Source organism: Photinus pyralis, unplaced genomic scaffold, assembly GCF_008802855.1.
Source record: "Photinus pyralis isolate 1611_PpyrPB1 unplaced genomic scaffold, Ppyr1.3 Ppyr1.4_LG1, whole genome shotgun sequence".
NCBI classification, from domain to species: Eukaryota; Metazoa; Arthropoda; class Insecta; order Coleoptera; family Lampyridae; genus Photinus; species Photinus pyralis.
The window spans coordinates 37527785-37551105 of NW_022170249.1; the positions used below are offsets into that span (position 1 = coordinate 37527785).

At 36.1% G+C, this 23321-nt stretch overlaps 1 protein-coding gene and 1 long non-coding RNA gene across 2 annotated transcripts; both read right to left on the reverse strand.

Moving 5' to 3' along the window:
• Positions 1-3558: 3558 nt before the first annotated feature.
• On the reverse strand, positions 3559-3842 carry LOC116160399. Its single transcript, XR_004143209.1, has 2 exons — positions 3692-3842; positions 3559-3629 (listed from the first exon to the last, which is right to left on the reverse strand). It is a non-coding gene; the product is annotated as an uncharacterized LOC116160399 (long non-coding RNA).
• Positions 3843-15136: 11294 nt separating this feature from the next.
• LOC116159384 lies at positions 15137-16681 on the reverse strand. The gene is made up of 2 exons (XM_031472353.1): positions 16107-16681; positions 15137-16058 (listed from the first exon to the last, which is right to left on the reverse strand). The coding sequence occupies exons 1-2, from the start codon at positions 16413-16415 to the stop codon at positions 15234-15236; spliced, it is 1134 nt and encodes a 377-aa protein (XP_031328213.1). The 5' UTR covers positions 16416-16681; the 3' UTR covers positions 15137-15233.
• Positions 16682-23321: the final 6640 nt, after the last annotated feature.

The window sequence follows — 23321 nt, forward strand, 5'->3', positions numbered from 1 at the left end:
TAACGTGTTACGTCATTGAAAAGAGGAAAAAAATATCTATCAAATGAGCCTAATAAAAGTGTGCAATGCTATTTAAAAAAGTTCAATTGTTTTTCGTTAATCATTTGTTTTCTGAATTAAAAGCAATATTATTTTATGAACTTATTTCAGTTCCATGAAAATGAAATTGTTTTTATAAAAAATCTCAACTAACAACATATGATTTTATAGTATCATTTGTAAAGTGACCATATTTAAAATAAGTCAATGACGGACAAGTAAACGTTATAAAATTTTATTTCCATTTCAAAAACAATATACTTAAATAGGTACCTACAACTTTACTTTACCTAACTAAACAAACATAAGTATATGTATATTGACAGTTTATTTTATAAATATTTTTCAGCAGAGTGAACTTTTTTAAGAAAATCACTATCATCTTTTATTTTATTAATAAAATCTTCACAAGATAACTGCATATTACATTTGACAGTAAGTATGCATTTCAGTGTGTCTATTGTTAATTGAGTTTTTTCTTCCGTCCACAATTTATTTATGATCGAGAACACCCGTTCTGTTGAAGCGTTTGTCCCTGGAAAACACAAGCAGAATTGTATAATTTTTTGCAAGTTCATACAAGGCACATCTTCTGAGCAGAAATACGTAAATACTTCAACCCATTTTAAATCAATTGATGTTGAATTTGATTTCCAAGTTGAAATTTTTTCTGGAGTTACATATTCCCTCAAGAATGTGGTTTCGTCAAATAAATTATCTTCTCTAATCTGGTTCGTGGGAAAGTTGCTATTAAGGAACTCATATGTAGATTGTACGTTTTTCCATTCGATGGGTCGAGTGAGAGTTACCCATATGAAATTCGCTACTTCTTGAAAGGTTTCTATTAAAGTGGTAGTGTTACCCTCAATTTTTTTTACACTTTCTGAAAAAAGTGCAGCTTGATTTTGTAAAAATAGCAACCAAAGTTCTGATGTTGCATTATTAAAAAATGTTTCAATTGCTTTTGGACACTTGTCAATTGATAAAAAGTAGGATTTTAGAGGAATAAACAATTTTAAAATGCGTTCCACCGCTGGAAGTAAAGCAAGCCACCTAGTCTTACTGTATCCTAACAATCTTTTGTATTCTACTTCAGCTTCCATGCAAAATTCCTTTAAACTTTCTGTTCGCACAGTGTATATATAGAAGTGAGAATATATTTTAACAATTATGCTTTCAATATCCATGGGAAGTAAATCGGCAGCGGTTTGGATGGCATTATGCATTATATGAGCTGTGCATCCTACACCAAATAAATTTCGATTTAAGTGTTTTTTTACCCTATTAAAAACATTATTTTCCCCCTTTCTCGAAATTCCACCGAAATTTGTATTTGCATTGTCTGCACAATAAGCTACTAATTTATTTGTTAAGTTGTTGGTCGTTAAAATGTTTATAATTAAGTTTGAAATCATTTCTGATGTTTCCCCAGGAAGTGAAACAAAATCCAAAAGTTTTACAACAACGCCCGTATCCTTCTTAAAATAACGAACTAGAGTCGGGAAAAGCTTTATGATTTGAAGCATCTGAAAAAATGGATACATAATCTAAAGACTCTAAATCATTTGTGAGCTCAGAAGCAGCAAAAGGTGCAATGACTTTCTTTATTATTGCCTCGGTTTTAGTTCTTCGACGCAAATTTTTTTTCGAACAAATGTTGGATTATCTTGGTCGTACAATCCATCGATCTAAACGTCTGATTATGAACCACTGTATGGAATGAAAGGTGCCGGTTTAGTATGCGGTCTATCTTAGAGATAGCGGTCTACACCCTATCAATCTGAATGTAGTATGCGGTCTACCTTTTTACATTGGAATATTCGTCAGGTATTTCAAAAAAATAAAGCACATTTCAACCACTTTCTTTTTAGTGATCCATGATGATCATTAGACAATCACCCATAATTGCATTTTTGCAATTGCGGGCTGCTATCCCATTAATGGCCCATTATTGCTAATTACAATTACTTAATGGATAAGTATTAAGTAGCCCCATGTATATAAGCTGGTCAAAATCTCCCCATATTTTAGTTCATAACTATCCGTTGCTGCTCGTATTGCTGGCACTCAACATGTTACTTCGCGAATTTTATTTGAACGTGAGGTCTTCGGAAGAGACGGCAACTAATTTTTTGAGACAACATAATCTGTTGGACGTTGTAGAAGATGCTGCAAATTGTCATCGATGTGGCTCGGCGTTGCAAGAAAATCGAAGAAGAGATCGTGGAGGAGAATTCAGGCCAATATTGCGCTGTCCAAGGAAAGGCTGTCAAACCACACGGTCGGTGCGGAATGGAAATACATTTTTCCATTACAACGATTTAAATGGGAGGATTAACAGCAAGTTGTTGCTGGTCCAAATATTAGAATTGATCTTTCTTTTCTTATTGGACATTCCAATCGATTCCGTCGTTAGTCTTACCGGTCGTTCCAACGCTACCGTGATCGATTGGTTCAACATGTGTAGAGAGGTATGCAGTTCGATGGTATCAGACACTAGAAATGGTCGATTAACTGGAACACATGAAGACCCGGTGCAAATAGATGAAGCCCGTTTTGCCGGTGGCAGAAAATACGGTAGAGGAAGAATGTTGCAGGGCGATGCACCTGCAGAATCAGAAGAGTCTGATGATGACATCCACAATAATCGTAACCATGGACGACGTATCGATGGACCATGGGTGTTTGGTTTGAGGAATATTAACGAAACTCGTTATTTTTATGTGGCAAGACGAGATGCAGAAACATTGCTCCCAATAATTCAAAGAGAAGTTGAAATGGGATCGCTTATCCACTCTGACGAATGGCCTGCATATGGCAGGTAAATCATCAAGAGAACTACGTTAATCCAGAGACTGGAGCTCATACACAGGGAATTGAGCGGAGTTGGCTAGACGCCAAAATAAAAATAATGAAAAAGATGAGAGGAGTGCCCATCCAACATTTCCAGTCCCACTTGGATTAAGTTTGTTGGCGGATTTTCAATAAAAACGTAGATGATCTGTTTATAAAATTTTTAGACGACATTAGGCAAGTTTATCGCGAATGAATAAGTATATGTAATAATAAAAGTTGACAATGAATATAATGTGTATAGGATGTAATTGTTGATATTGAATACAATTTTCGTAATTCTGATGAGTACTTTTATTTACCTGTAACACCTTTAATATAGTCTAGGGACATACTAGATCGCACACTACATTCAATTAGTTGAGGTAGATTGTCAGCAAGATGGTAGACCGCATACTAAATTCAATTTGGATTGGTAGACCGCATACTAAACCGGCACCGAATGAAAATACTGCCTCAGATAATGCTATTTTTTTTTCACGTGAACCGAACTCCTCCCTTCTGAAATAATTGGTGACTTGGCTTGAAGAAGCAAGGGAAAGCAAAACGTTTTTGTGTTTCTCCGACCCTAAATGCCTTGTTATGTCACGTTTACCTCCATACCCGATAGAAAACACACTCTTACATTTTTCACAATGTACTTCGGAATCCAATTTTGATTTTTTTATGAATGGGTATTCTTTTCCTATATCGTCGGAAAATTTGCACATTCTTTTTCGTTTTGGGCCCATATTAATCTACAAATTTATGAAAAATATTTGATAATTGCTTCTATTACTATCGTAACGTAAGTACTTACTTAATTGTTAACCAGAGGAAGAAGACCAATTAAACTAATCTTCGTTTTATTTTCACTTCAATTGGTTAATTTAGCATAAAAATGAAATCGCACGTGTTTTAAAATTGCGCTTGGAAAGCCACACAAGTAATGAACCATGAACGCATCGTACTTGCCGTACCGATACCCCACCGCCCCACCCCGCCCTCTCACCTCTAAAGTATAGTAGTCAAGGTAAACGCGTACGAACCGCCTGCTCGTTAGATTCCGCGAAAAATGAAAGTTGTTCTTTTCCTTTTGTTTTGTGAAGCTATATTATTTTTTCTTTGATCCCTTAAATGCAGGACATTTTGCCGGACATACTATAATGTCGGACAATAAGTTTAAAAAACGGACAATCCGTCCTAATGACGGACGAATGGTCACTTTAATCATTTGTAATCAACTGCCATTTTCTTCATCCTCGTGTATTAAGTCGTCTAAGTTTAGTACTTCTGGTTCGTCTTCATCTTCAAATTCATCCAGTTCAAAGCTTTCTGGAACGTCAAGCAGTTCGGGAGGCAACGGGTCTCCTTTAATCCAATCAAACTTAAGGGTGTATTCCACTTAAATTTTATTTCTATTTGACGTATGATGGGTTGCATAATATTTACTTGTAATGAAATGGCAACGAATAAACAAAGATTGAAGAATTTACCTGCCCAACCATTGTACAAAGTAAACAAGTAATTACGCTAATTTGCCCAGGTCATTAGTCATTGTGACGAATATGCATATATAATTACACATCGATTAGAAAACGTAAATCATTGTCACAACGGCTAATCCTCAATAATTTCACTTTTCCCAGTTTTTAATAAGACGCATAATTTTTTTTAACCCACTAATTACTCCATGAATTGTATTGACCCTATCTGGAAAATAACGCATGTAAGCGAATAAGTACGTATAAATTAGATATCTTTAAAAATGTGTACATTTTTTTACTAATATTCTAGATGTGTTACAAAAAATCGTCTAATTCGGGAACAACACAAAATAAATGAGAACTAACGCTTTTTGCGCACATTACATCTCTTTCCGAAGGATGCTACATGGGAATAATCTCAAATTTGTGTCACACTAAAATTTTAGGGGTGTTTCCAAATTTCGTCTAATTCGGGAACAACACAAAACAAATCAGAACCAACGCTTTTTACGCAAATGACATCTCTTTCCGAAGGATGCTACATGGGAATAATCTCAAATTTGTATCACACTAACATTTTAGGAGTGTTACAAAAACGTCAGAAAAGACGCAAACTTTTAATTCACCCAAAAATAAATCACATTTTCCGCGTGAATTCTATTACCCAGTATATTATGGAATTATAATACCTTCTAATGAATCCGGTTTCTATTTGTAAATTGGTTCCGATAAACGCAACAATGCCGCTAATGGAGTCAGGCCTGCTGTATGATGTGTTGCCTACTGTACATTTATAAATGGTGACTGACTTCACTAAACGCTGCAAATTTTCGTAAAAAATTTCGAATGAATATTTCGTCTAAAATTTTTTGTAATTTATGTGAAAGGTTGGTCGATGGCTCTATGGTTTGCTCATGTTTTTTCTGAGTATGCTACAGGGAGATTTTTAAAATAATTTGTGTTGACACCATTTTACCTATAAAACTTTTTATTGGCAGTGCTCTAAAAAATTGATTTTTCTTAAATATTAAAATTTTGTTCTGTAGCATACTTTTTAAATGTATAATTTACACGAAAAAAATTAGCCCCGTCTTTCATCTCATGTTTTACAGAATTGAGACGAAATATAAATCGCACTATTTTCGCATAAATGTTGTACTACTGGATTACACCACCATTTTCCAACTTCCACCCATGTCCTACTGGAGTTGGTGTGGAGGGTTTAGCTACATGTGCGTTATTCCATACGTAATTGGTAGTTGACACGTTTTATGTGGTTTTCTATTATTGCCCCCCCCCCCCGGGGAGAAAGTCCCTTACTTCTAGCACTTACCCTTGCGCCCCTAAAAGCCGATCTGTTATTATCAGCGTCCCACTGATAGCCTTCTAGCTCCTGCAGGGATGTAGCGATAGGGTCGACCCGGTGCGGGTTCTTCCCCTAGGGCCAAGACCTATCGATTGACACCCGGTTGGTCCTTATCGCAACCCAATTAACAAGGTTGGTTAACACGAGGTAAGTTGTAAACAACTTTATTTCTTCAAAAATTTAAAATTCGGCAGCTCCTAAACTACCCGACCGATTTGGACTAGGTTTACACCAAAAAATTCGTCTTTTTTGCGCGCATCCGCCCGAACCACTCACAGAATTTTATCGCCTAAAATCTACGCTACACGGTTTTTAAGGCCGCGGAGCGCTCAAAACACGCCCGATCTCTATGAAAACTCCGTCCGCAACGAGTAAGAAAGAAAAGGTGTAATAACACCCTCGAAAGAATCTAGTGAATGGGTTAGTAACTTGGTTTGCATTGAAAAAACAAATGGTTCCTTGCGTTTTTGTATAGATCCCCGCCACCTTAATAAATATTTAGTAAGAGATTTCTACGAGATTCCCCACATTAGAGAAGATCACTGTAAAACTAGCAAAGAAAAAATACTTACGAACACCCTTTGGATTATCTACTATCCCTGAAATTTTGTGTAAATTAATAAACAAGTATTTTGGTCAAATAGAAGGAGTGGTTCCGTATTTTGATGATGTTTTATGTGCAGCTAATTCTAGAGAGCAATTACAATTGATCATCCAGGAAGTTGTGAAAGTGGCTAGGGAAAACGGAATAAAATTTAACCCATTAAAATTGCAATATTGTGAAAGCAAAGTGAAATATTTAGGGTCAATATTCAGTTAAAGTGGTGTTATACCAAACCCAGATAGATTAAAATGTATAGAGGAGTTGAATGTTCCTAGGAATAAACGAGAACCCCCACAGTTTTTTAGCGATGATTAAAGTAGTCATATAGGGCCGGTTCTGGACCAGTTCAAGGTAATTCGCCACCTGACCTTGGAAAGTAGATCAAGGTGAATTTCAAAGGTCAAGGTGCCCTTGGAAAGTAGGCCAAGGTGAAATTCAAATACCAAAAGTCACATGGAGGTGACCTTGGAAATTAGGTCAAGGTAAATTTCAGGTGAAGGTGACCTTGGAAAGTAGGTCAAGGGGACTTTCAAAGGTCAAATGAAGGGGACCTTTTAAGTAAGTCAAGGGGAATTTCAAAGGTAACATGGAGGTGACCGTGGAAAGTAGGTCTAGATGACGCCCAAAGGTCAGATGACGGTAACCTTGGAAAGTGGGCCAAGGTGAAGTCCAAAGGTCACACGAAGGTGACCTTGGAAAGTAGGTCAAGGTGAAGTTCTAAGGTCACATGTAGATAACCTTGGAAAATAGGTCAAGGTGAATGGCACTAGTCCCCCTGCTCTCCTTTGATAGTGGTCCAGCATACCAAAGCTCAAATGTTATCAGGTAAATTCAAGGACGTATTATTAAGATATAAAGTGAGCCTGCGTTCCGTCACCGAACCGTCAACGAAACGTCAAATGTTCTTACATTGAAAGTTAAGGCGGAAACACATTACTGTCACGTCACGTGAGCTCACGCGCTATCACGCAAACTCACGTTATCTGCGCAAAATGTGCAAATTCACTGACGTATAGAAGTTTATGACGTTTATGTCTTTAGAATCATACTACTGTCACCTCACGCATTCACGACGTGCTGTTCTGATCTCGCATGATATCACGCCTCCGTTATCCCGCAAAATTACATTTTGTAGTAAAACGTGACATCACGTCAAGTGTTTTCCGAAGTGGTTTCGTCAAGAACAGATGGACGAACATTTAATTGAACTGGTGAGACAGCACGAAGGGCTATACAATCACTCCTCTGCTGAGTACCGGGATCAGAGGGTTCGACAAGAAACTTGGGAGGAAATTGGTAGAATCTTAATTCAATAATTCCTGGACTAATTGACGAAATTCCCCCACTTCTCTTCAATGATTTATGTGGTGAATCCAAACACTGCGCTGTATTCCATTAATTAGCCACTGTAAAAGCAGCAACGTATTTTCTATATCCTCTTCCTCATCTAAAGAACTTGACGAAGAAGAATCTCTGCTTCATCGCTACTAATGACTAAATGCAAATCTTAAATTGCAACGACAGCTACCGCGCGACACCGTGGGCGCACACAAATGTGTCTCCTAGCGTGACATCACGCGAAGGTATGCTTGACGTGATAGCACGTTACGTGACAGTAATGTGTTTCCGCCTTTATAGACATATTCAGACTACACCGTCACGTCACCGTCCCAACCGTCAAGATTTGTAAACGAGAATATTTTACGTTTCGTTGACGGAATCGGTACGGATAGTATAAATCGCGCTTAACTCAGTCAGTCGGCGCCTTGCGTTTATTAAAGATGGATTTCTCCGATTTAAATCGTAATGCATTGTGTACATCGTTTAAAAATCCTAGTGAACTCGGCATATCGAAAAAATACAAATTGTTGGAAGTTAATGTGATTAATACCAAGTACGGGGAAAATGGTAGATACAGACGAATTTAAGTGCATATTATCTCAACGTTTTTTTAAATATTTTAAAGAAGGAAATCGCATGGAGGAATTACAAAAAATTGTTAAAGATTAGTGACGTGTACATTGTTAATTCGGGTGCAGTCGGAAAAAGGACGAATATAACATTTTTTTCATAACGGTAATTGGTTTAAGCAGGGCGCCGACTGAATAAAATATTTAGTAACTTAATTCTTCATCATTTAAATAATATATAATGCAGGAGGCAATAAATTCATTTGGGGAACGATCCAAGCTGCGAAGTTCACCTTTATATATGGATACACCGAGTTGTTGCAACGGTAGTGTTAATAATAATAGTTTAATATGCTGCTTACCTAGTCAAACAGTGATTATGATAGTAGTGCTAGTAATCAAAATGTGCAGTGGAGATGATGGTTACTCTACAATTGCGGAATGTGCATCAATCGCCAAATGTGCATAGATAAGTAACTATGATCAAGAAATGGAGGTGTATGAAAAATCGCTCAACGAAAACTTATAGTCTAAGAGCTGGCGACATATTTCACTAAGCGTCTCTTATATGGCTCAAAAGTCGCTGAGCGCTAGATACGGGGTTCGTCTCAAGTAACCCGTGAGTCTGCCAGCCCAAAGCCGTTGCGTTCAAGCACCTGGCCCAGGTAAAAATCGCGATTTTTCAAGTCATTGTTATATGGTCTGTTCCAACTCAGATCTGCTCGACTGTTCTATTAAATTGTTACTTTAAACAGGCAGACACGTAGGTTGTTGTTAACATGGTGGCAGACTTAATAATACCTAATGATTATTTTATTAAATATTTTCAAGTCATAGTTTTATGTCTGCCAATTTTGTTTTCATAAAGTAGGTACAATGTCGCCCTACAACACATGTAAAAGGGCAGATTGAAATTCCGTTGCAAACACCTCGAAAATAATTAATAAAGTTCCGTAAAATTGTACCAAACTCTTACACACACGAACGAGCCGAGACGGAAACGTCCGAGCTTTGGCTACTACAAACCCACGGTAGACTGTTGCCGCACAGCTGGATCTCCTCCACTCGGCCAGTCCCGTCGTTTCGTGGAACCCCCATCCCGCCACCGCCCGCGCTGGCCCGACTTTGGTATAATTTTACGGAACTTTATTAATTATTTTCGAGGTGTTTGCAACGGAATTTCAATCTGCCCTTTTACATGTGTTGTAGGGCGACATTGTATTTTATGAAAACAAAATTGGCAGACGTAAAACTATGACTTGAAAATATTTATTAAAAAAATCATTATTATTAATTCTGCCACCATGTTAACAACAACCTACGTGTCTGCCTGTTTAAAGCAACAATTTAATAGAACAGTCGAGCAAATCTGAGTTGGAACAGACCATATAACGATGACTTGAAAAATCGCGATTTTCACCTGAGCCAGGTGCTTGAACACAACGGCTTTGGGTTGGCAGACTCACGGGTTACTTGAGACGAACCCCATACCTATCGCTCAGCGAATTTTGAGCCATATAAGAGACGCTTAGTGAAATATGTCGCCAGCTCTCCGTCTATTAATCGATTGTGTTTATTATAAACTATCGCATAGCAACCATCATGCAAAGTATGTGGAAATCAGCACATACATGAATCTTGTACGAACGGGGTCACGTTATGGTTATGAAACTTGAAGAATGGAATGAACTTCTAAGGTGGTATTCATATGTGGAGATGCAGTTTTCCCGATCCCAGGAAACCGAAAGTCAAATTAATTGGTCCGAGATTGATGAAGAACAAGACATAATCGAAGATCAGCAATATGAGTCACTGTCCACCAACCTCGGCATCTACTACAATTGGGAGTTAGTTAAAGGTTATGGTAGCATCCTAAAAACTGTGTCTATTGAAACTTACAATTACTGCTCATGTACTTTCGATGTTTGCGGTATAGAAGGACTATTCGAGTTAAAGGATTTCATTAGTTATCGATTAGAATTTCTTGAATCATATCACTTCGAGTCTTTCTTTGAACGGTTTATACAACATGTTAGCTATCGTCGATTTCACCAGACAGAATTCGACGATGGTGCTAATGATGATATTTATAAAGACATTGAAGATGTAATTAATTTCAAGTATAACATTAATTCACACAACATTGTATGCCTAATGGAAATTTTACATCATCGCCCTGCTTATCTGATGTATAGCATTTACTAATTATTACAACAAAGAATTACTATGACTGATATTGTTTTCATTACGATCACGATTTAGGTATAAATAGCCCAATTGATGCACTTAAATAAGCAATGCTTGTAAATAAGCGCAAGAGTGCAAATGGTTTAGTGAATACTCTAATCAATAGACTTCCAAGTGAATTTCACCTACCTGGTTATCAGTATTGCGGTCCTGGAACAACATTGGAGAAACGAGTAGCGCGAGGGGATCCCGGTATTAATCCATTAGACGCTCAATGTAAAATTCATGATATCAGCTATCAAAAGTATCCTGATTTAGAAAGTAGACATTGTTAATGCTGTATTTTTACCCTCGAAATGTACACCTTTTGCATGCGACCACTCAAGGACATAATTTATGTATCCGCCGCGCCCACCACATCTGGACAGATGCAGCGCTAAGTTTTAAGGGTGTTTTTGGGGTTTTTTGTCCATAACGAGGTTCGCTGCGATACGCACGCATTTCAGTCGACCTAAAAATGTAATAAGATATGTAATCCATTTATGTACCTACAGTTTTATAACTAATTAAATTTGTAGTATTATAGTTATAATTCGTGTTCTTCTTTTTACTTGGTGGTTCGTCGCACGCTGCTGCATTCGTGCAGTTATTCCTCAGCGTGATACACTTCAAGGGTTAATAATGAACCAGTGAAAACGGCGATATAAATTTACGTAACAGACATAAAGCGGATAAAACATTAGAAGAAGAAGCTTGGAAGCGTTTTAAATCAAGAGACGCAGCATTAGGTGAACAAATTGCGTCTTGAGCAGTTAGTAGCACTATGAAAGTAAAGAGAAAATTAGGGATGGGCTGCAAACGTCGATGCACACAAAAGAAGAAATTAATACGTAAACGAGGCGGTACGTTAGCTTATTTACGTAAAGCGGTAGCTAAAAAAATGAAAACCAACGGAAATGTAGCGGAAACAATAAAATCGGCGCTATCAACAGCGAAACACACGGTGAGAATATAACTACTATATCCCTTGACGGTGTGGTACATTGCGAGAGTATGTCTTCCGTTAAAAACATAACGGAAGAACATATTCAATTGATTCAGCTCGCTGATACTTACTTATATACTTTCTGGAACGTGCGTCCTGTGTACGAATGCGGTCCCTATATTCATCAAGTTCTATAGGAGTTGCCACTGTGACTCATTCTCTCATAGATGGAGTATCATATACTACGTACATGGTAGAAAAAGGTTCACGCATATTCGGATTAATAAGGACAACAGGTTTCTACCACCAGTGTCATGGGAAAATGTACACCAGTGAACATCCAAAATTGTTAATAGCACCTAAACAGCTTGATAGTTGGCGGTTTCAACAGGTTCTCGTATGTGGAAAAGAGTTTCCAGAAAAGTATAGAACTTATGTATCTAGAACAACATTGTTCACAGTGTCCTCAATATGTGACAATCGTTTTACTTTTGCTCTTCAATCTTAAATCAAGACTACTGCGGCTGTGTAACATACCTTAAGCGTCCATAGTTTTGGCTCAATCTGGCTTTTGCCTTTAATTTTGTTTTAATGTCATCGACCACAAGTAAAATTTTTTGAATTGGTTCCCTACTGCGGACTAGCAGACATAGCCTTCAGCATCCTAGTTTGGCTTCAACTTCGGCTTTTGCCGTTTAATTAATATTGTTAACTTATCGTCGATTTAAGAAGTAAGTAATATTCTAGTATGTAAAAACCTCTTAATTGTTATACTCTTGTAGTTTTATTGCTTTGATAATGGCCTGCTGATAATCAGACCGAAACATATGTCAGCCTTTATATAGGGTGTTTTTTTAAGCATGATAGAACTTTCCATCGCGATGGCTGTCAAATCAGCTGTCAGTTTGCGGGCTATTAGTGACATTTAAATTTAGTATAGTGTGACAAATTATCATGAATAAGACTCACTCTTGAACAACGCTATCAAATTATTTAAATTTACTTTGAAATTCAGTCATCGATTCGCAAAACGTATGGACGCCTTCGTGAATTTTACGGCATACATAATCGTGCATCTGAACTAGTCATTCGTCGGACTGTGGAAAGATTACGTACCACCTTTTCTCTAAAAGATGCAGTAACACCAATATGTCGAAGAAGAGAATATTGCCGCTGTAAATGAAAGTGTGCCAGAAAATCCAAAACTGTCTATTCGTCGTCGGTCTCGGCAGGTAGGGCTTTGCCCGTCCACTACATGGAAAATTTTGCACAAGAAATTCCGGAACCAAAAAATTTACCTGGAACTGATATTTTGATGCCCCATGTCATAGTAGGGGATGAAGCTTTTCCTCTAAGTACAAATCTAATGCGTCCATATCCCGGAGTTCAATTTCGAAACAATAACTTGAAACAAATTTACAACTACCGACATAGCAGAGCTAGACGATGTAGCGAAAACGCCTTTGGTCTACTTTGTAAAAAGTTTAGGATATTTTTTAAGAAATTAAACGTGGTTCCCGAACATCTCGACAAAATAATTATGGCAGCTACTTGCTTGCACAATTTTTTAAGAAATGATGTGTTCTTGGCAATCTGATGAACTAGAGGACCCGGCAGTCCCACGAGGATTAGATAGGGTAAGGATTATGGGAGGTAATTTTACTCGTGATGCAATGAATATTCGAGACAGATTCGCTGATTATTTCACTAGTCCTGAAGGGCTTGTCCGTTGGCAAGATGAACGAGTACACAGAGGCCGAAGACAACTTCAATAATATGTGGTGTTTTATGAAAAAAAATTCCTCTAAGTATGTTACAATGCATTATTATTATTAGATTATTACGTATCCAGTATTTTTATCTCTACGTACGGAATTCAATTTGGTGATATTGCCGCCATTTCGATCCCAAAGTAATCGTGAAATAAATATTTATTACTTTTTTTGTTGTGTTATATGATCAAAATGTTTTCGTTTCGGTTTTTTTGTATATTAACAAATACATATTATCTAGTCACCTAAGTATGCAGATTTAAAAAAAAAACGCTTTTATTTTGAAGATGATATTTTGTACAAACACCTATTGTCAATGTAAACGAGCTTTTTACCATGCAATAATATGAGTAGAACCCGTTCACTTGTCGGCCATCTTGTATTTTATTCGCGGGGTCAATCACGGTCAATTAAATTGATTGGGGGGTTGGTGTCCGTGTTTCGGGAGTGTTTTTGGGTTATTTCTTGGAAATTTGATTAATTTCTTGGAATTTGGGTTTTGATTTGATTAATTAATTAAAAATTGGTGTTATTTTGATCTTTATTGACATTTGATTTGATTAATGACGTAATGAATTAAATTGATTATTATGTAATTAAATTAATTGGTTGGTCGATTAATTAAATTGGGTGTTTGATTTCTGGGAATTTCCTTTGATTAATTTGATTCGCGGAATTCTCTCTTTTTTCCGGCTTCTATATGATCTGCATACGCCTTCCACTTCTTGGAAGTAATTGCAAATGGCATAGACGTGACAGACTTCTTTTTAGTTTCCTTTTCTTCAATTTTTGGCCAACGAAGGTGTTCCTTCCAAGCGTCTTTGACAATTATATTACTCTGTATTACTATTTTTTTACTTTTTAATTCTTTTTCTCAACTTCCTGATATACATTATTAATAATATTGATTAATATGTCTGAACCTATTTCCTGAGATTCGTCGTGATCTATAAGTTCATTCTCAACTGGTTCTCTCTTGCTGTGTTTATTCTCCTTATGGACTTCCAAGTCAGATAAAGTCGGTGCTTTCATAAAGAACACCATCTATTTCCATTGGAAGCTTCAGCAGAAAAAATATCGTATATTGAGGTTTTGATAGTTGCCTTCCAGAAAGAAGTTTGGTTAGCAATTCTTCTGGCTTTTGTGTTATTTGCTGCGACTTGGTACGTCATCTGTCGATTTAAAGTGAGCTTGGGTACTATAATAATAAGCACTGTCAGTTCCATAATGTCTGCCGATAAGAAAACATCATGCGTCAAATCCATCATTTCTGTCTCGCTGTAAATATTTACCTCTATGTTATTTAAAACTATATGATTTTCATTATACGCATTTTCAGTGACAATTTCTTCACCACTTCCTTCTTGACTAGATTTCCAGATTTTAAAAAGTTAGCTGTCATCGGTTTCATTTTTTGTCATTGAATTTTTAAATTTCAGCAATAATAGGGTCTTCCTGAAAAAAAATATTGTAACTTTTTTGTGTCTTACTGTAAAGTTTATAACCTGTAATTAAACATCTCATATACAAAACTTTTTTTCCTAATTGCAGCATGTCAATAAACAACATATAATATCGTAAAACTTTCAAATTTCGTCATGCAACCGACGACATGCCGATATTGGCCGAGCGTCGCATACGTCACTACGCGGGTTACCGATCGGGAGTTATACTGCCGTGTTAATCCAAAAGGGCGTAACTGACAAAATTTTACTTTTGAGATATTTGTTGTTTTACAATTTTTATATTGCCAACAAGTGGTTTTAAGTTACAGGTATCGTTATTTGCTAATGTCACGACAAATTAGGTTAAGTTTCTAACAATATTAACCACGGTTTATAATTTTTGCTAAATATATGACTTTTGATAGATACCACTTTTTAACCTAACAAATGTACTGATTTTCATTACCGAATAGGGCGTAACTATAAAAAAAAAAGTTTCTTGGCTTTTGTACAATTTTATTTCTGAGAATTTGAACGAAGACAACAATTTAAAGAGTAAATTGACTAATAAAAAGTACATAAAAGAAAAAAAAATTCTATTCTTAACTAGTCCTCATCAAGATCGGTAGGTGGTATTTGATGTACGGGTATATTTTTCCAAAAATTTAATCGATTTGTAGGCATAATGCTGCCTAATTTACTAATGATTAAGTCTTTTCTGTCCTTCGAAATTCCTCTGGGAGCAGTTTTGCAGTCTGGTTTAATAATTCCGCTTTTCTGGCACGCCGCTTTTAAAAAATTGAGTTTCACAGCAGGCTGATTGAAATCTGTTTTATAACTTATTGTTCTGTCTCCTCTCGCAAAACTAACTTCTACCATTTCAGAGATGTATGGGCGTGGGGTAATTTTGTTAAGTTTAAATTGTGAACAATTATCTTTCCAGAGATAAAAATTTTCGATACTCATTTCTATAACTTTTGCTGGCACACTCTTTATAGCGTCTACGTAGTCTAAAAAGTCATATATTTTACCCTTTCGTTTAAGAGCAACTTCAACACGGTGATGGAACGAGTCAGCCGCCATGAATGTATGACCAGGTTCAAAGTATCGCAATTCCAGGGATTGAAGGCGTACCTCATCGGAATTTACAATGTAAACAAGAAAAGAATACAGACACCAATTTTTGTTTTGGGCTGAACAATTGTCCAGCCATATAACAAGGTGTTCTATATCTCGGATTGACAAGAGGTACGCATAAAAGCTACTAATAATGTCTTCTTTGGACCGTCCTGCAATGGCCTCGTGCCAAACTACTGCGACGGGAGCAATTACTTTATTTTTACCAGCAACCACGAAACTCTCATTAAATGCAATGATTCTCGGAGTGAAGAGAATTTCCTTAAATGTATCGCATCTCGGAAGCATGATCACCTTAAAAATACAATAATTAATAAAGAATAATAAAACTGGATGAACTACCTTTTGTAAATCTACCGTAATTATTAATTTGTTTCGGTCTTGAATCGATGATGAATCAATTTCGTATCGTTTGCGAGATTCTGTATACTTATTATGATGTGTATTCCATCGTGTACACTCCTCACATTCAAAGTTCAAATTATTCTTCGTGTGTCCAGTATTCTTTCCGTGTTGCTCCATCTTTTCACACGTCCAGCATTCTTCATGCCCTAACTTGGCAAAGCTGATACTCATACTGCTTACAACTTCTCGATATAGATAATACGAAAATACAACGTTTGGGTGTTTTTTCTTAAAATCATCATACATCAACTTGATACTTATGTCGCTTGGAAGGTATCTTGTTTGTGGTGCATGCTCCCTTCGGTAATGGGAAATGGTTGGACCAAATGATTCGATATGCTCAACTATAATCTTTCGATCAATTTTCTTTGAGTTGTGTTTGCCACGTCCATCGGCTTTTGCTGACAGTGATGTGCTTTGTGCTTTTGATAAAACATTTCTTACAACTTTATCGTTGCTAGCTGCATATCCTAAAGTGCCAAGGAAAAATGTTTTACAAACATTTTGTGGCTCACCCTTGGCATCCTTGAAAAAATAATTAAAGGTTCTCGACCTTCTTGAATCGGATCTTCCAGTAGTGTTTCTTTTAATGCCCATTATGGTTGCACTATGTAAAATAAAATTCTTTTGTTCATGTTTAGACATGTCCCAATATTGCGTATTTATGATACGTCGATGGTTGTTATCAATTATCTTTCCGCACTTCTTTTTACATTGTGCTTTACAAGATCCTTGCAGATTGTGTTTTTGTTTAATATTCTGCGATTTTATTTGCATTCTTTCTTTTACTGATTGTGCATAGGTTTTTCGCTTTCGGACTTCACCTTTTTTGTTGCATACTTGCCGGATTACGTTATCCAACATTTCATCTAACAAGGAGGAAATGAATTGACTATCACTATTAACAAGTCCTTCATTAACTGTAGGAACTTCATTAACATTGCCAGCATAAATTGGAAACTGATGAATGGATGGGTTGATGATTACATGACTTAAAACGTTTATTTTGTTTACTTTTGGTGCTAACGATACTGATACTCCCGTACCACTTTTTAACCCAGCAGTACTTGCTGCGTTACTAATTGTTTCACTGTTACTTTGTTCTTTTACTGAATAACATTCAACATCCGGTATATAATCTGGGTCACAAACTTCTGCATCTTTAAATCGCGCTTTGTTACGTTTAAAGTCACTAATTTTATTAGCAAGTTCCTTATTTAATGCAAGGCTGACTAGCTTCTTACCTCTATTTTCCATAATTCACAAGAGCTACCACACTGAAACTATTTAAACCCGGAGTAGCTTACACACACACCCAACACAAAAAATATAGGTTAGAATACATTGCATATAAATTGGCGGTAAAATTGCAGGGTTATGTTAAGAGAAAAAGGCGTAACTAACGAAAAATTATGTAGATACGCCCATTCTACATAACAACATCACATACGACTTTTCTGTTTAACAAAACATCTTCAATTGTAGATACGCCCTTTTTTTACTCACGTTTTGCATCCAAAGTATATGTAGATACGCCTGACGATCTTAATAGAATGATAGAATTGCGTGTGAAGACACATATAAACGTATTAACTCACTTTCTGATAAAATTGCAGATACGCCCTTTTGGATTAACACGGCAGTATATTAGTGCATGACACTGATTCGACTTATTATGGCAATCTGCCATAAACCGAGTTCTGACTGGTTCGTAAAGGGGCAGTTAGATAGTCTGCCAAAGGTTGAAGTGTTAATGGTCGCCGCCTTTTTCTCGAAAAGTGAGTTTTCCATGCCACTCGGTTGAGGGGAGTCAAAGCCCAGAAGCAAATCTGTTATGGTTCATAGGAAGTATAATAACATCAAGTTATGTGTGTATAGTGCAAGGTATAGTGTAGGTACCTAATACAGTATGCACCTTACGGATTTCAACGAGAAAATTAGGGTGTTGGATATGTGGAAGTGAAAATAGAGAAAAATGTGTGCGCTGTAAGGGCACAGATATGCCCAGAACAGAGTTCGAAGTAAATCATATTCTGAATTACAATTACAATATTATATATCTATGGATTTTCGTCGATAACTGACTGAAAGTAAATCGACATTATGCACTTTAATTAATTAGAATCGTCTTCACAACAATACAAATGGGATTGGGATGTCAAATTCGCGGTATCACGTCGAACTTTTTTCGTATATTTCCTGTTGGGACGTTTATATACAATTTATTAGGTTCGCGATGACTTCTGATATCACACCCAGGCACAAATGCAATAATTATTCGACGCCTTTTTCCGTCAAAACGACGTTTTCTTTCTCTGAAGCGATTGTAAGCAATGCTACGGCTGAGCGCCAACGTGCGTTGTGACGTCACAGCAACGTTGGCGGTCATTCGAAACTTTTCAAACGCCGTTCATTTTAGAATCGTGTTTGCTAATCACAACGATTTCTCTTGACAAAAAAATGAGTACCACTAATTTTTTTAATGTGCTTGGAGTTCATTTTCAAGGTTTTTGAAAAAACGCGGAAAACCCCATTCTGGATCCATATGATGTTCCATCACTTTTAATGCAGTCTTATAATTACTGATGTTGATAGTAACTTCGTCGGCAGAAGTCTTTTTCAATTCTTCCCTTCTCTTCGAAATGCACTTTGAGTAGTCATCTACGTCATTCGCATTAAATTGATAAATACAGCACTTTCGAAATCCATTCTTAGTAATACTCGGCTGCACTCCTTCATCATATGCTTTCTTGAATATTGGAATTAATGTGTTTTTGGTAACTTACTTTGTTGTGTTCTGTTTATGTTGCTGTATATTTTTTTTTCCAGTATACCTTCAGCGACTTAAACACCGAAACGTCACATGGTTGCAATATATGTGCTGCGTTCGGAAATAAGCAATACAATATAATACCTTTTTGAGTGCATAAATTGTACAATTCCATACTTCTATGGGACTTGTGACCATCTAGTAGAAATAATAATTGGAAACTTTATTTATTGTGTTAAAAGCCATGACAAAAAAATGTTCGCTACAAATTCGTAGAAAGTTGCACTTGTCATCCAACCACTATCAGAGCGACCAAATACCCCGTCCGGAAGACTCATTGCTATGTCTCTTGGAATGCGTTTGTAAGGGAACACTGTCATAGGGGGAACAATTTAGATTATTGCGCACAATGTGTCAAAATGTGACACTTGTGGCTAAATGACGGCTGATTTAAAACTGAAAACGCCAACTAAATTTAAGTATTTGATAACGATATTACAAAAAAACTAATTCGTATATCATTAGATGAGAAAAAAATCTTCTTTTGATTGTTGTCATTATAAACGAGCAACGATCTGCAAAAATCGTTTTTTCCATGTTAATTGCCTATGTTCGGTTTTAAAATATTCACCTGGTATATGTAGTAAGTGCCTTGCACAACATAGGACCGTACACAAAACACCAAAACGAAAACCTAGCTAGCTGTTTACTTTTTATATGATCACGGCACAAAACTTCTCCCCAATACAAAGCAGAGTTTCGACTCTGCTCTCAGTTAACATATTGTCGGCTTCATAAGCATACCACGTAACTCCATTTTGGTCAACTTTACAGGAAACATAAAAAATATATTTTTGCATATAAAAGAAAGACAAAGGTAGTAGGTATGTAATGAAATAGTGCTGTTTTATATGTCTTTACGTTATATGTTTGAAAAATACACATAATTTTTATTTCTAGGTCAATAAAATGGAGTTACGTTATTTTCTTATTTGGTTTAGTTTGTACATACTTGATTTGCTAATTTAAAATTTTATTAAGCTTGTTGAAAAAATTTATTTTAAAGGCATACACATCTTCAAATGCAATAAAAATTAACATTGTTCTTGTACACAAATTTAGGTGGAAAACAAAATAACTAAATTTTCTTAAGCATGAGGAATTTGATCATAAAACGAATGAGTCTTCCAATAAACTATGTTTCAAGAATTGTAGGTGTTGGAACTTTTCAACTTTGATTTTTCTTCTTTCTTTATGCAGACGGGGCAAGCATTCAAATTGCGTAGGTGTTAAATGTTTGTACCTCTGGGATAAGATCTTCCAGTCTTCAGAATGGCGTAGCTTGAACTCAATCTGACCATTTGCATTATATTTAAGAGCTTTGATGTCAGTAACAGTAGCACCACCGGTAACTTTTTCTGGTCTATAATGTTGCTATAGAATTTTATATTATCCATTTTTTTGAAAAACTCATGCATAAGGTATTCCACATTGTAAGGTCGAGGATCTTTTCTAGCGGTCTTGCATAAGTAAACGTAATCAGCAGGGACGTTAATTTTATAATTTCGAACCTTCCTTTCAATACATGAATGCATTGAGTCAACCTCCATCTGGGTGTGCCCCTTTTGTAGATATTTCTGAATAATAGTTATACCACGAAGCATAGCCAAATTTAGTAGTGAATTTCCTAGAATAGAGTTCCTATTTTGCCCAGTACATCCATCGCTATAAATTATTATGGTTTGTGATTTATCTGTCATAGTTGGGATGACTTTGCTTTCCAAAAAGTTGACTATTATAGTTGAAAATTCGTTTGCAGTTAACCCACCTTCTGTCTCGTTCCAGAGGTAACAGTAACCATCTGAAGTCTTTAAATCATAAAGCGTGAAGTTATGTACTAGTTTCGTCTTGTAGTACATAGCACTCACATTTGACTTTGGAGAAAGTAGAACAGACTGTAAATCCATAGTGAACACCAAACTGTCTTTACTATTTTTATCCTTTTCTTTTTCGTCTCTTGCTTCTTTTTTAAATTCTTGGTGCTTTTGGTATTCTTCTTCAGATAGATTCTTAGTTTCATATGCCACACAAATGTCGCATAAATCCTTTTTGGGTGTATAACTTGATAAATTCATTTCATGAAATGCTTGGAAAAACTTTGTCTTGGAAACTGGAGTAATATAATAATATACCGACAATAATGAGATTCAACTTTTGGTAATGTTTCAAGAAAATTTCTAAGATTTTCATTGCTTTTTTGATATTTACGATGCCTAACTTCTGAAATTCGTGACTTTGATATTTCCGATTCATCGATTCCTTCCATGTTTTCGTCCTTATCCAGTTTAAAATAGTAGTTTCTTTCATCCTCAATGTCCTAAGGAACATTTTTATTTAACATGTTTTATTATTTAAAGATTCCATATTCTTCTTATAGATGGCATCAAAATGCATATTTGGCCAAATTTGGAGTTACGTGGTTTGCTTATGAAGCCGACGATATATATATATATATATATATATCTTGCATACTACCATCCTATTCAAACATATCAATATATCAAACCGATACTCTGATCCTATTCGCTATAGTACGACCCTAGGATCACACTATCGTATATATAAAACCACTACTACGAAGATATTACCGTGGCGCTTTGTGGTGAAAATTGGAACATTCGGTTGAGTTGTAGCCAAAAATAACAACCCAGTTGCATAACCTCCAGGGTATAAATTCTCAATTTATATATTTTAATAGCGATAGCAAAACTGATTTAATATAGACGGCGTTGATGAAGAAATACCACCTGGACATTAAATCAATAATGGTTTAACTACTTAACTAACAAAATCTTGACAACCTGCAATGTCATGACTTAAAATTGCATGCTTTAAGCTTTAATAAAAGTTTATTCTTTTCTCTTGTACCTTTTTGCATCACTACGTGTTACTAAGTTCATATACCATAAATGTGAATCGGGACGGTTACCTATATGTAGGCGAAAAATGAGTTTACTCAAAGTATGCTGTGGTAATGGTAACAATGAAGTACGTATATTCTAGACCAAATATATTGCCCGCCGTGATCAAAAATGAGTTGCTGTCGAGTTGGGAGTTTTTGTTTGGATGGGAAATTGTACTTAACTTCAACTTCCAAAGGCGACTCGACAGCAATTCATTTTTCATCGCCCGTTACCTCAACATCTAATGTTACTTTTGATCAATTTTGATAAAATTTTCAGAAAAATTGTATTTATTTCGAAATATGATACAATTACAAAAAAATTCGAACTACACTAATATTGTATAGATCATTACATCGATTCCTGCTCGACTGGGCATACTGAAAATGAGTGAATCGATCCCAGACTGTGATACACTGTTGCAAGATTCTAAGACGCCTGTGAAGATCATGTAAACTGTTTACTAAAGTGTTTACAGGTGGTTGGTTGTAAAGTATTTAGTCTCCTACCCATCATAACCCGCACGATCCAGCGAACTGGAAGGGCATGGAAGCATTATTAAACCTCTCGCCAGGAAAGATTGCCGGTCACAGAACACTTGATCTAGGTCTGCAATCTATGTTTTTCTAAAGATGTGAGCGACTTCCGGGGTAGTATCGTGTCAATGTTGAACAAAAAGACTTTTCGTTCAACATTGGCACGATCCTATTTCGGAAGTCGCTCGCATCTTAAGAAAAACATAGATTGTAGATCGACACAAGGTGTGCTGTGACCGGCAATCTTTCCTGGCGAGAGTTATATTACTTATTGTTACTTTAATTTGTTTAATGTTCAAAATTTCATCGTTTCTTCTTTCGAAATAAATACAACTGTGCTGAAAAATGTTCATCAAAATTAATCAAAGTACGCTGGGTGTTCGGAATACTTATGGCGGGCAATATATGACACAAACACTCATTTTTGTAAAATCAATAAGCGAATAGCATGAAACGAGTTACCTGATTAATTACGGAGTAGGCTATGGCATAATTAATTACAGTCTAGAGACAGCTTTTTCTTTGAATTACTGGGAGTTTAAATTATCAAGAGTAGACTGTACCATGGGAAGTGGGCAAACGATCAGTTCACCACAGAAGCTTCAGCTTCCAAGAACCGTCCATCAAATTAATAGTTATTAGAAGGTTCAATGTGAATTCAGAAATATGATACTTATTTACCATACTCGTAAAAATAAAATTGATGTTTCCACATTGCAATACTTTTTTATTATATTGAAACTACAACGCAGCTATCCAAAGTACAACTCTAAATCTATAACAACGCTAAAAATCTACTACGAAGCTTAAACTACATACAAGGAGGCTTAAAACTACAAGGCTTAAAACTACAATGAGGCTTAAAACTACAACGAGGCTTAAA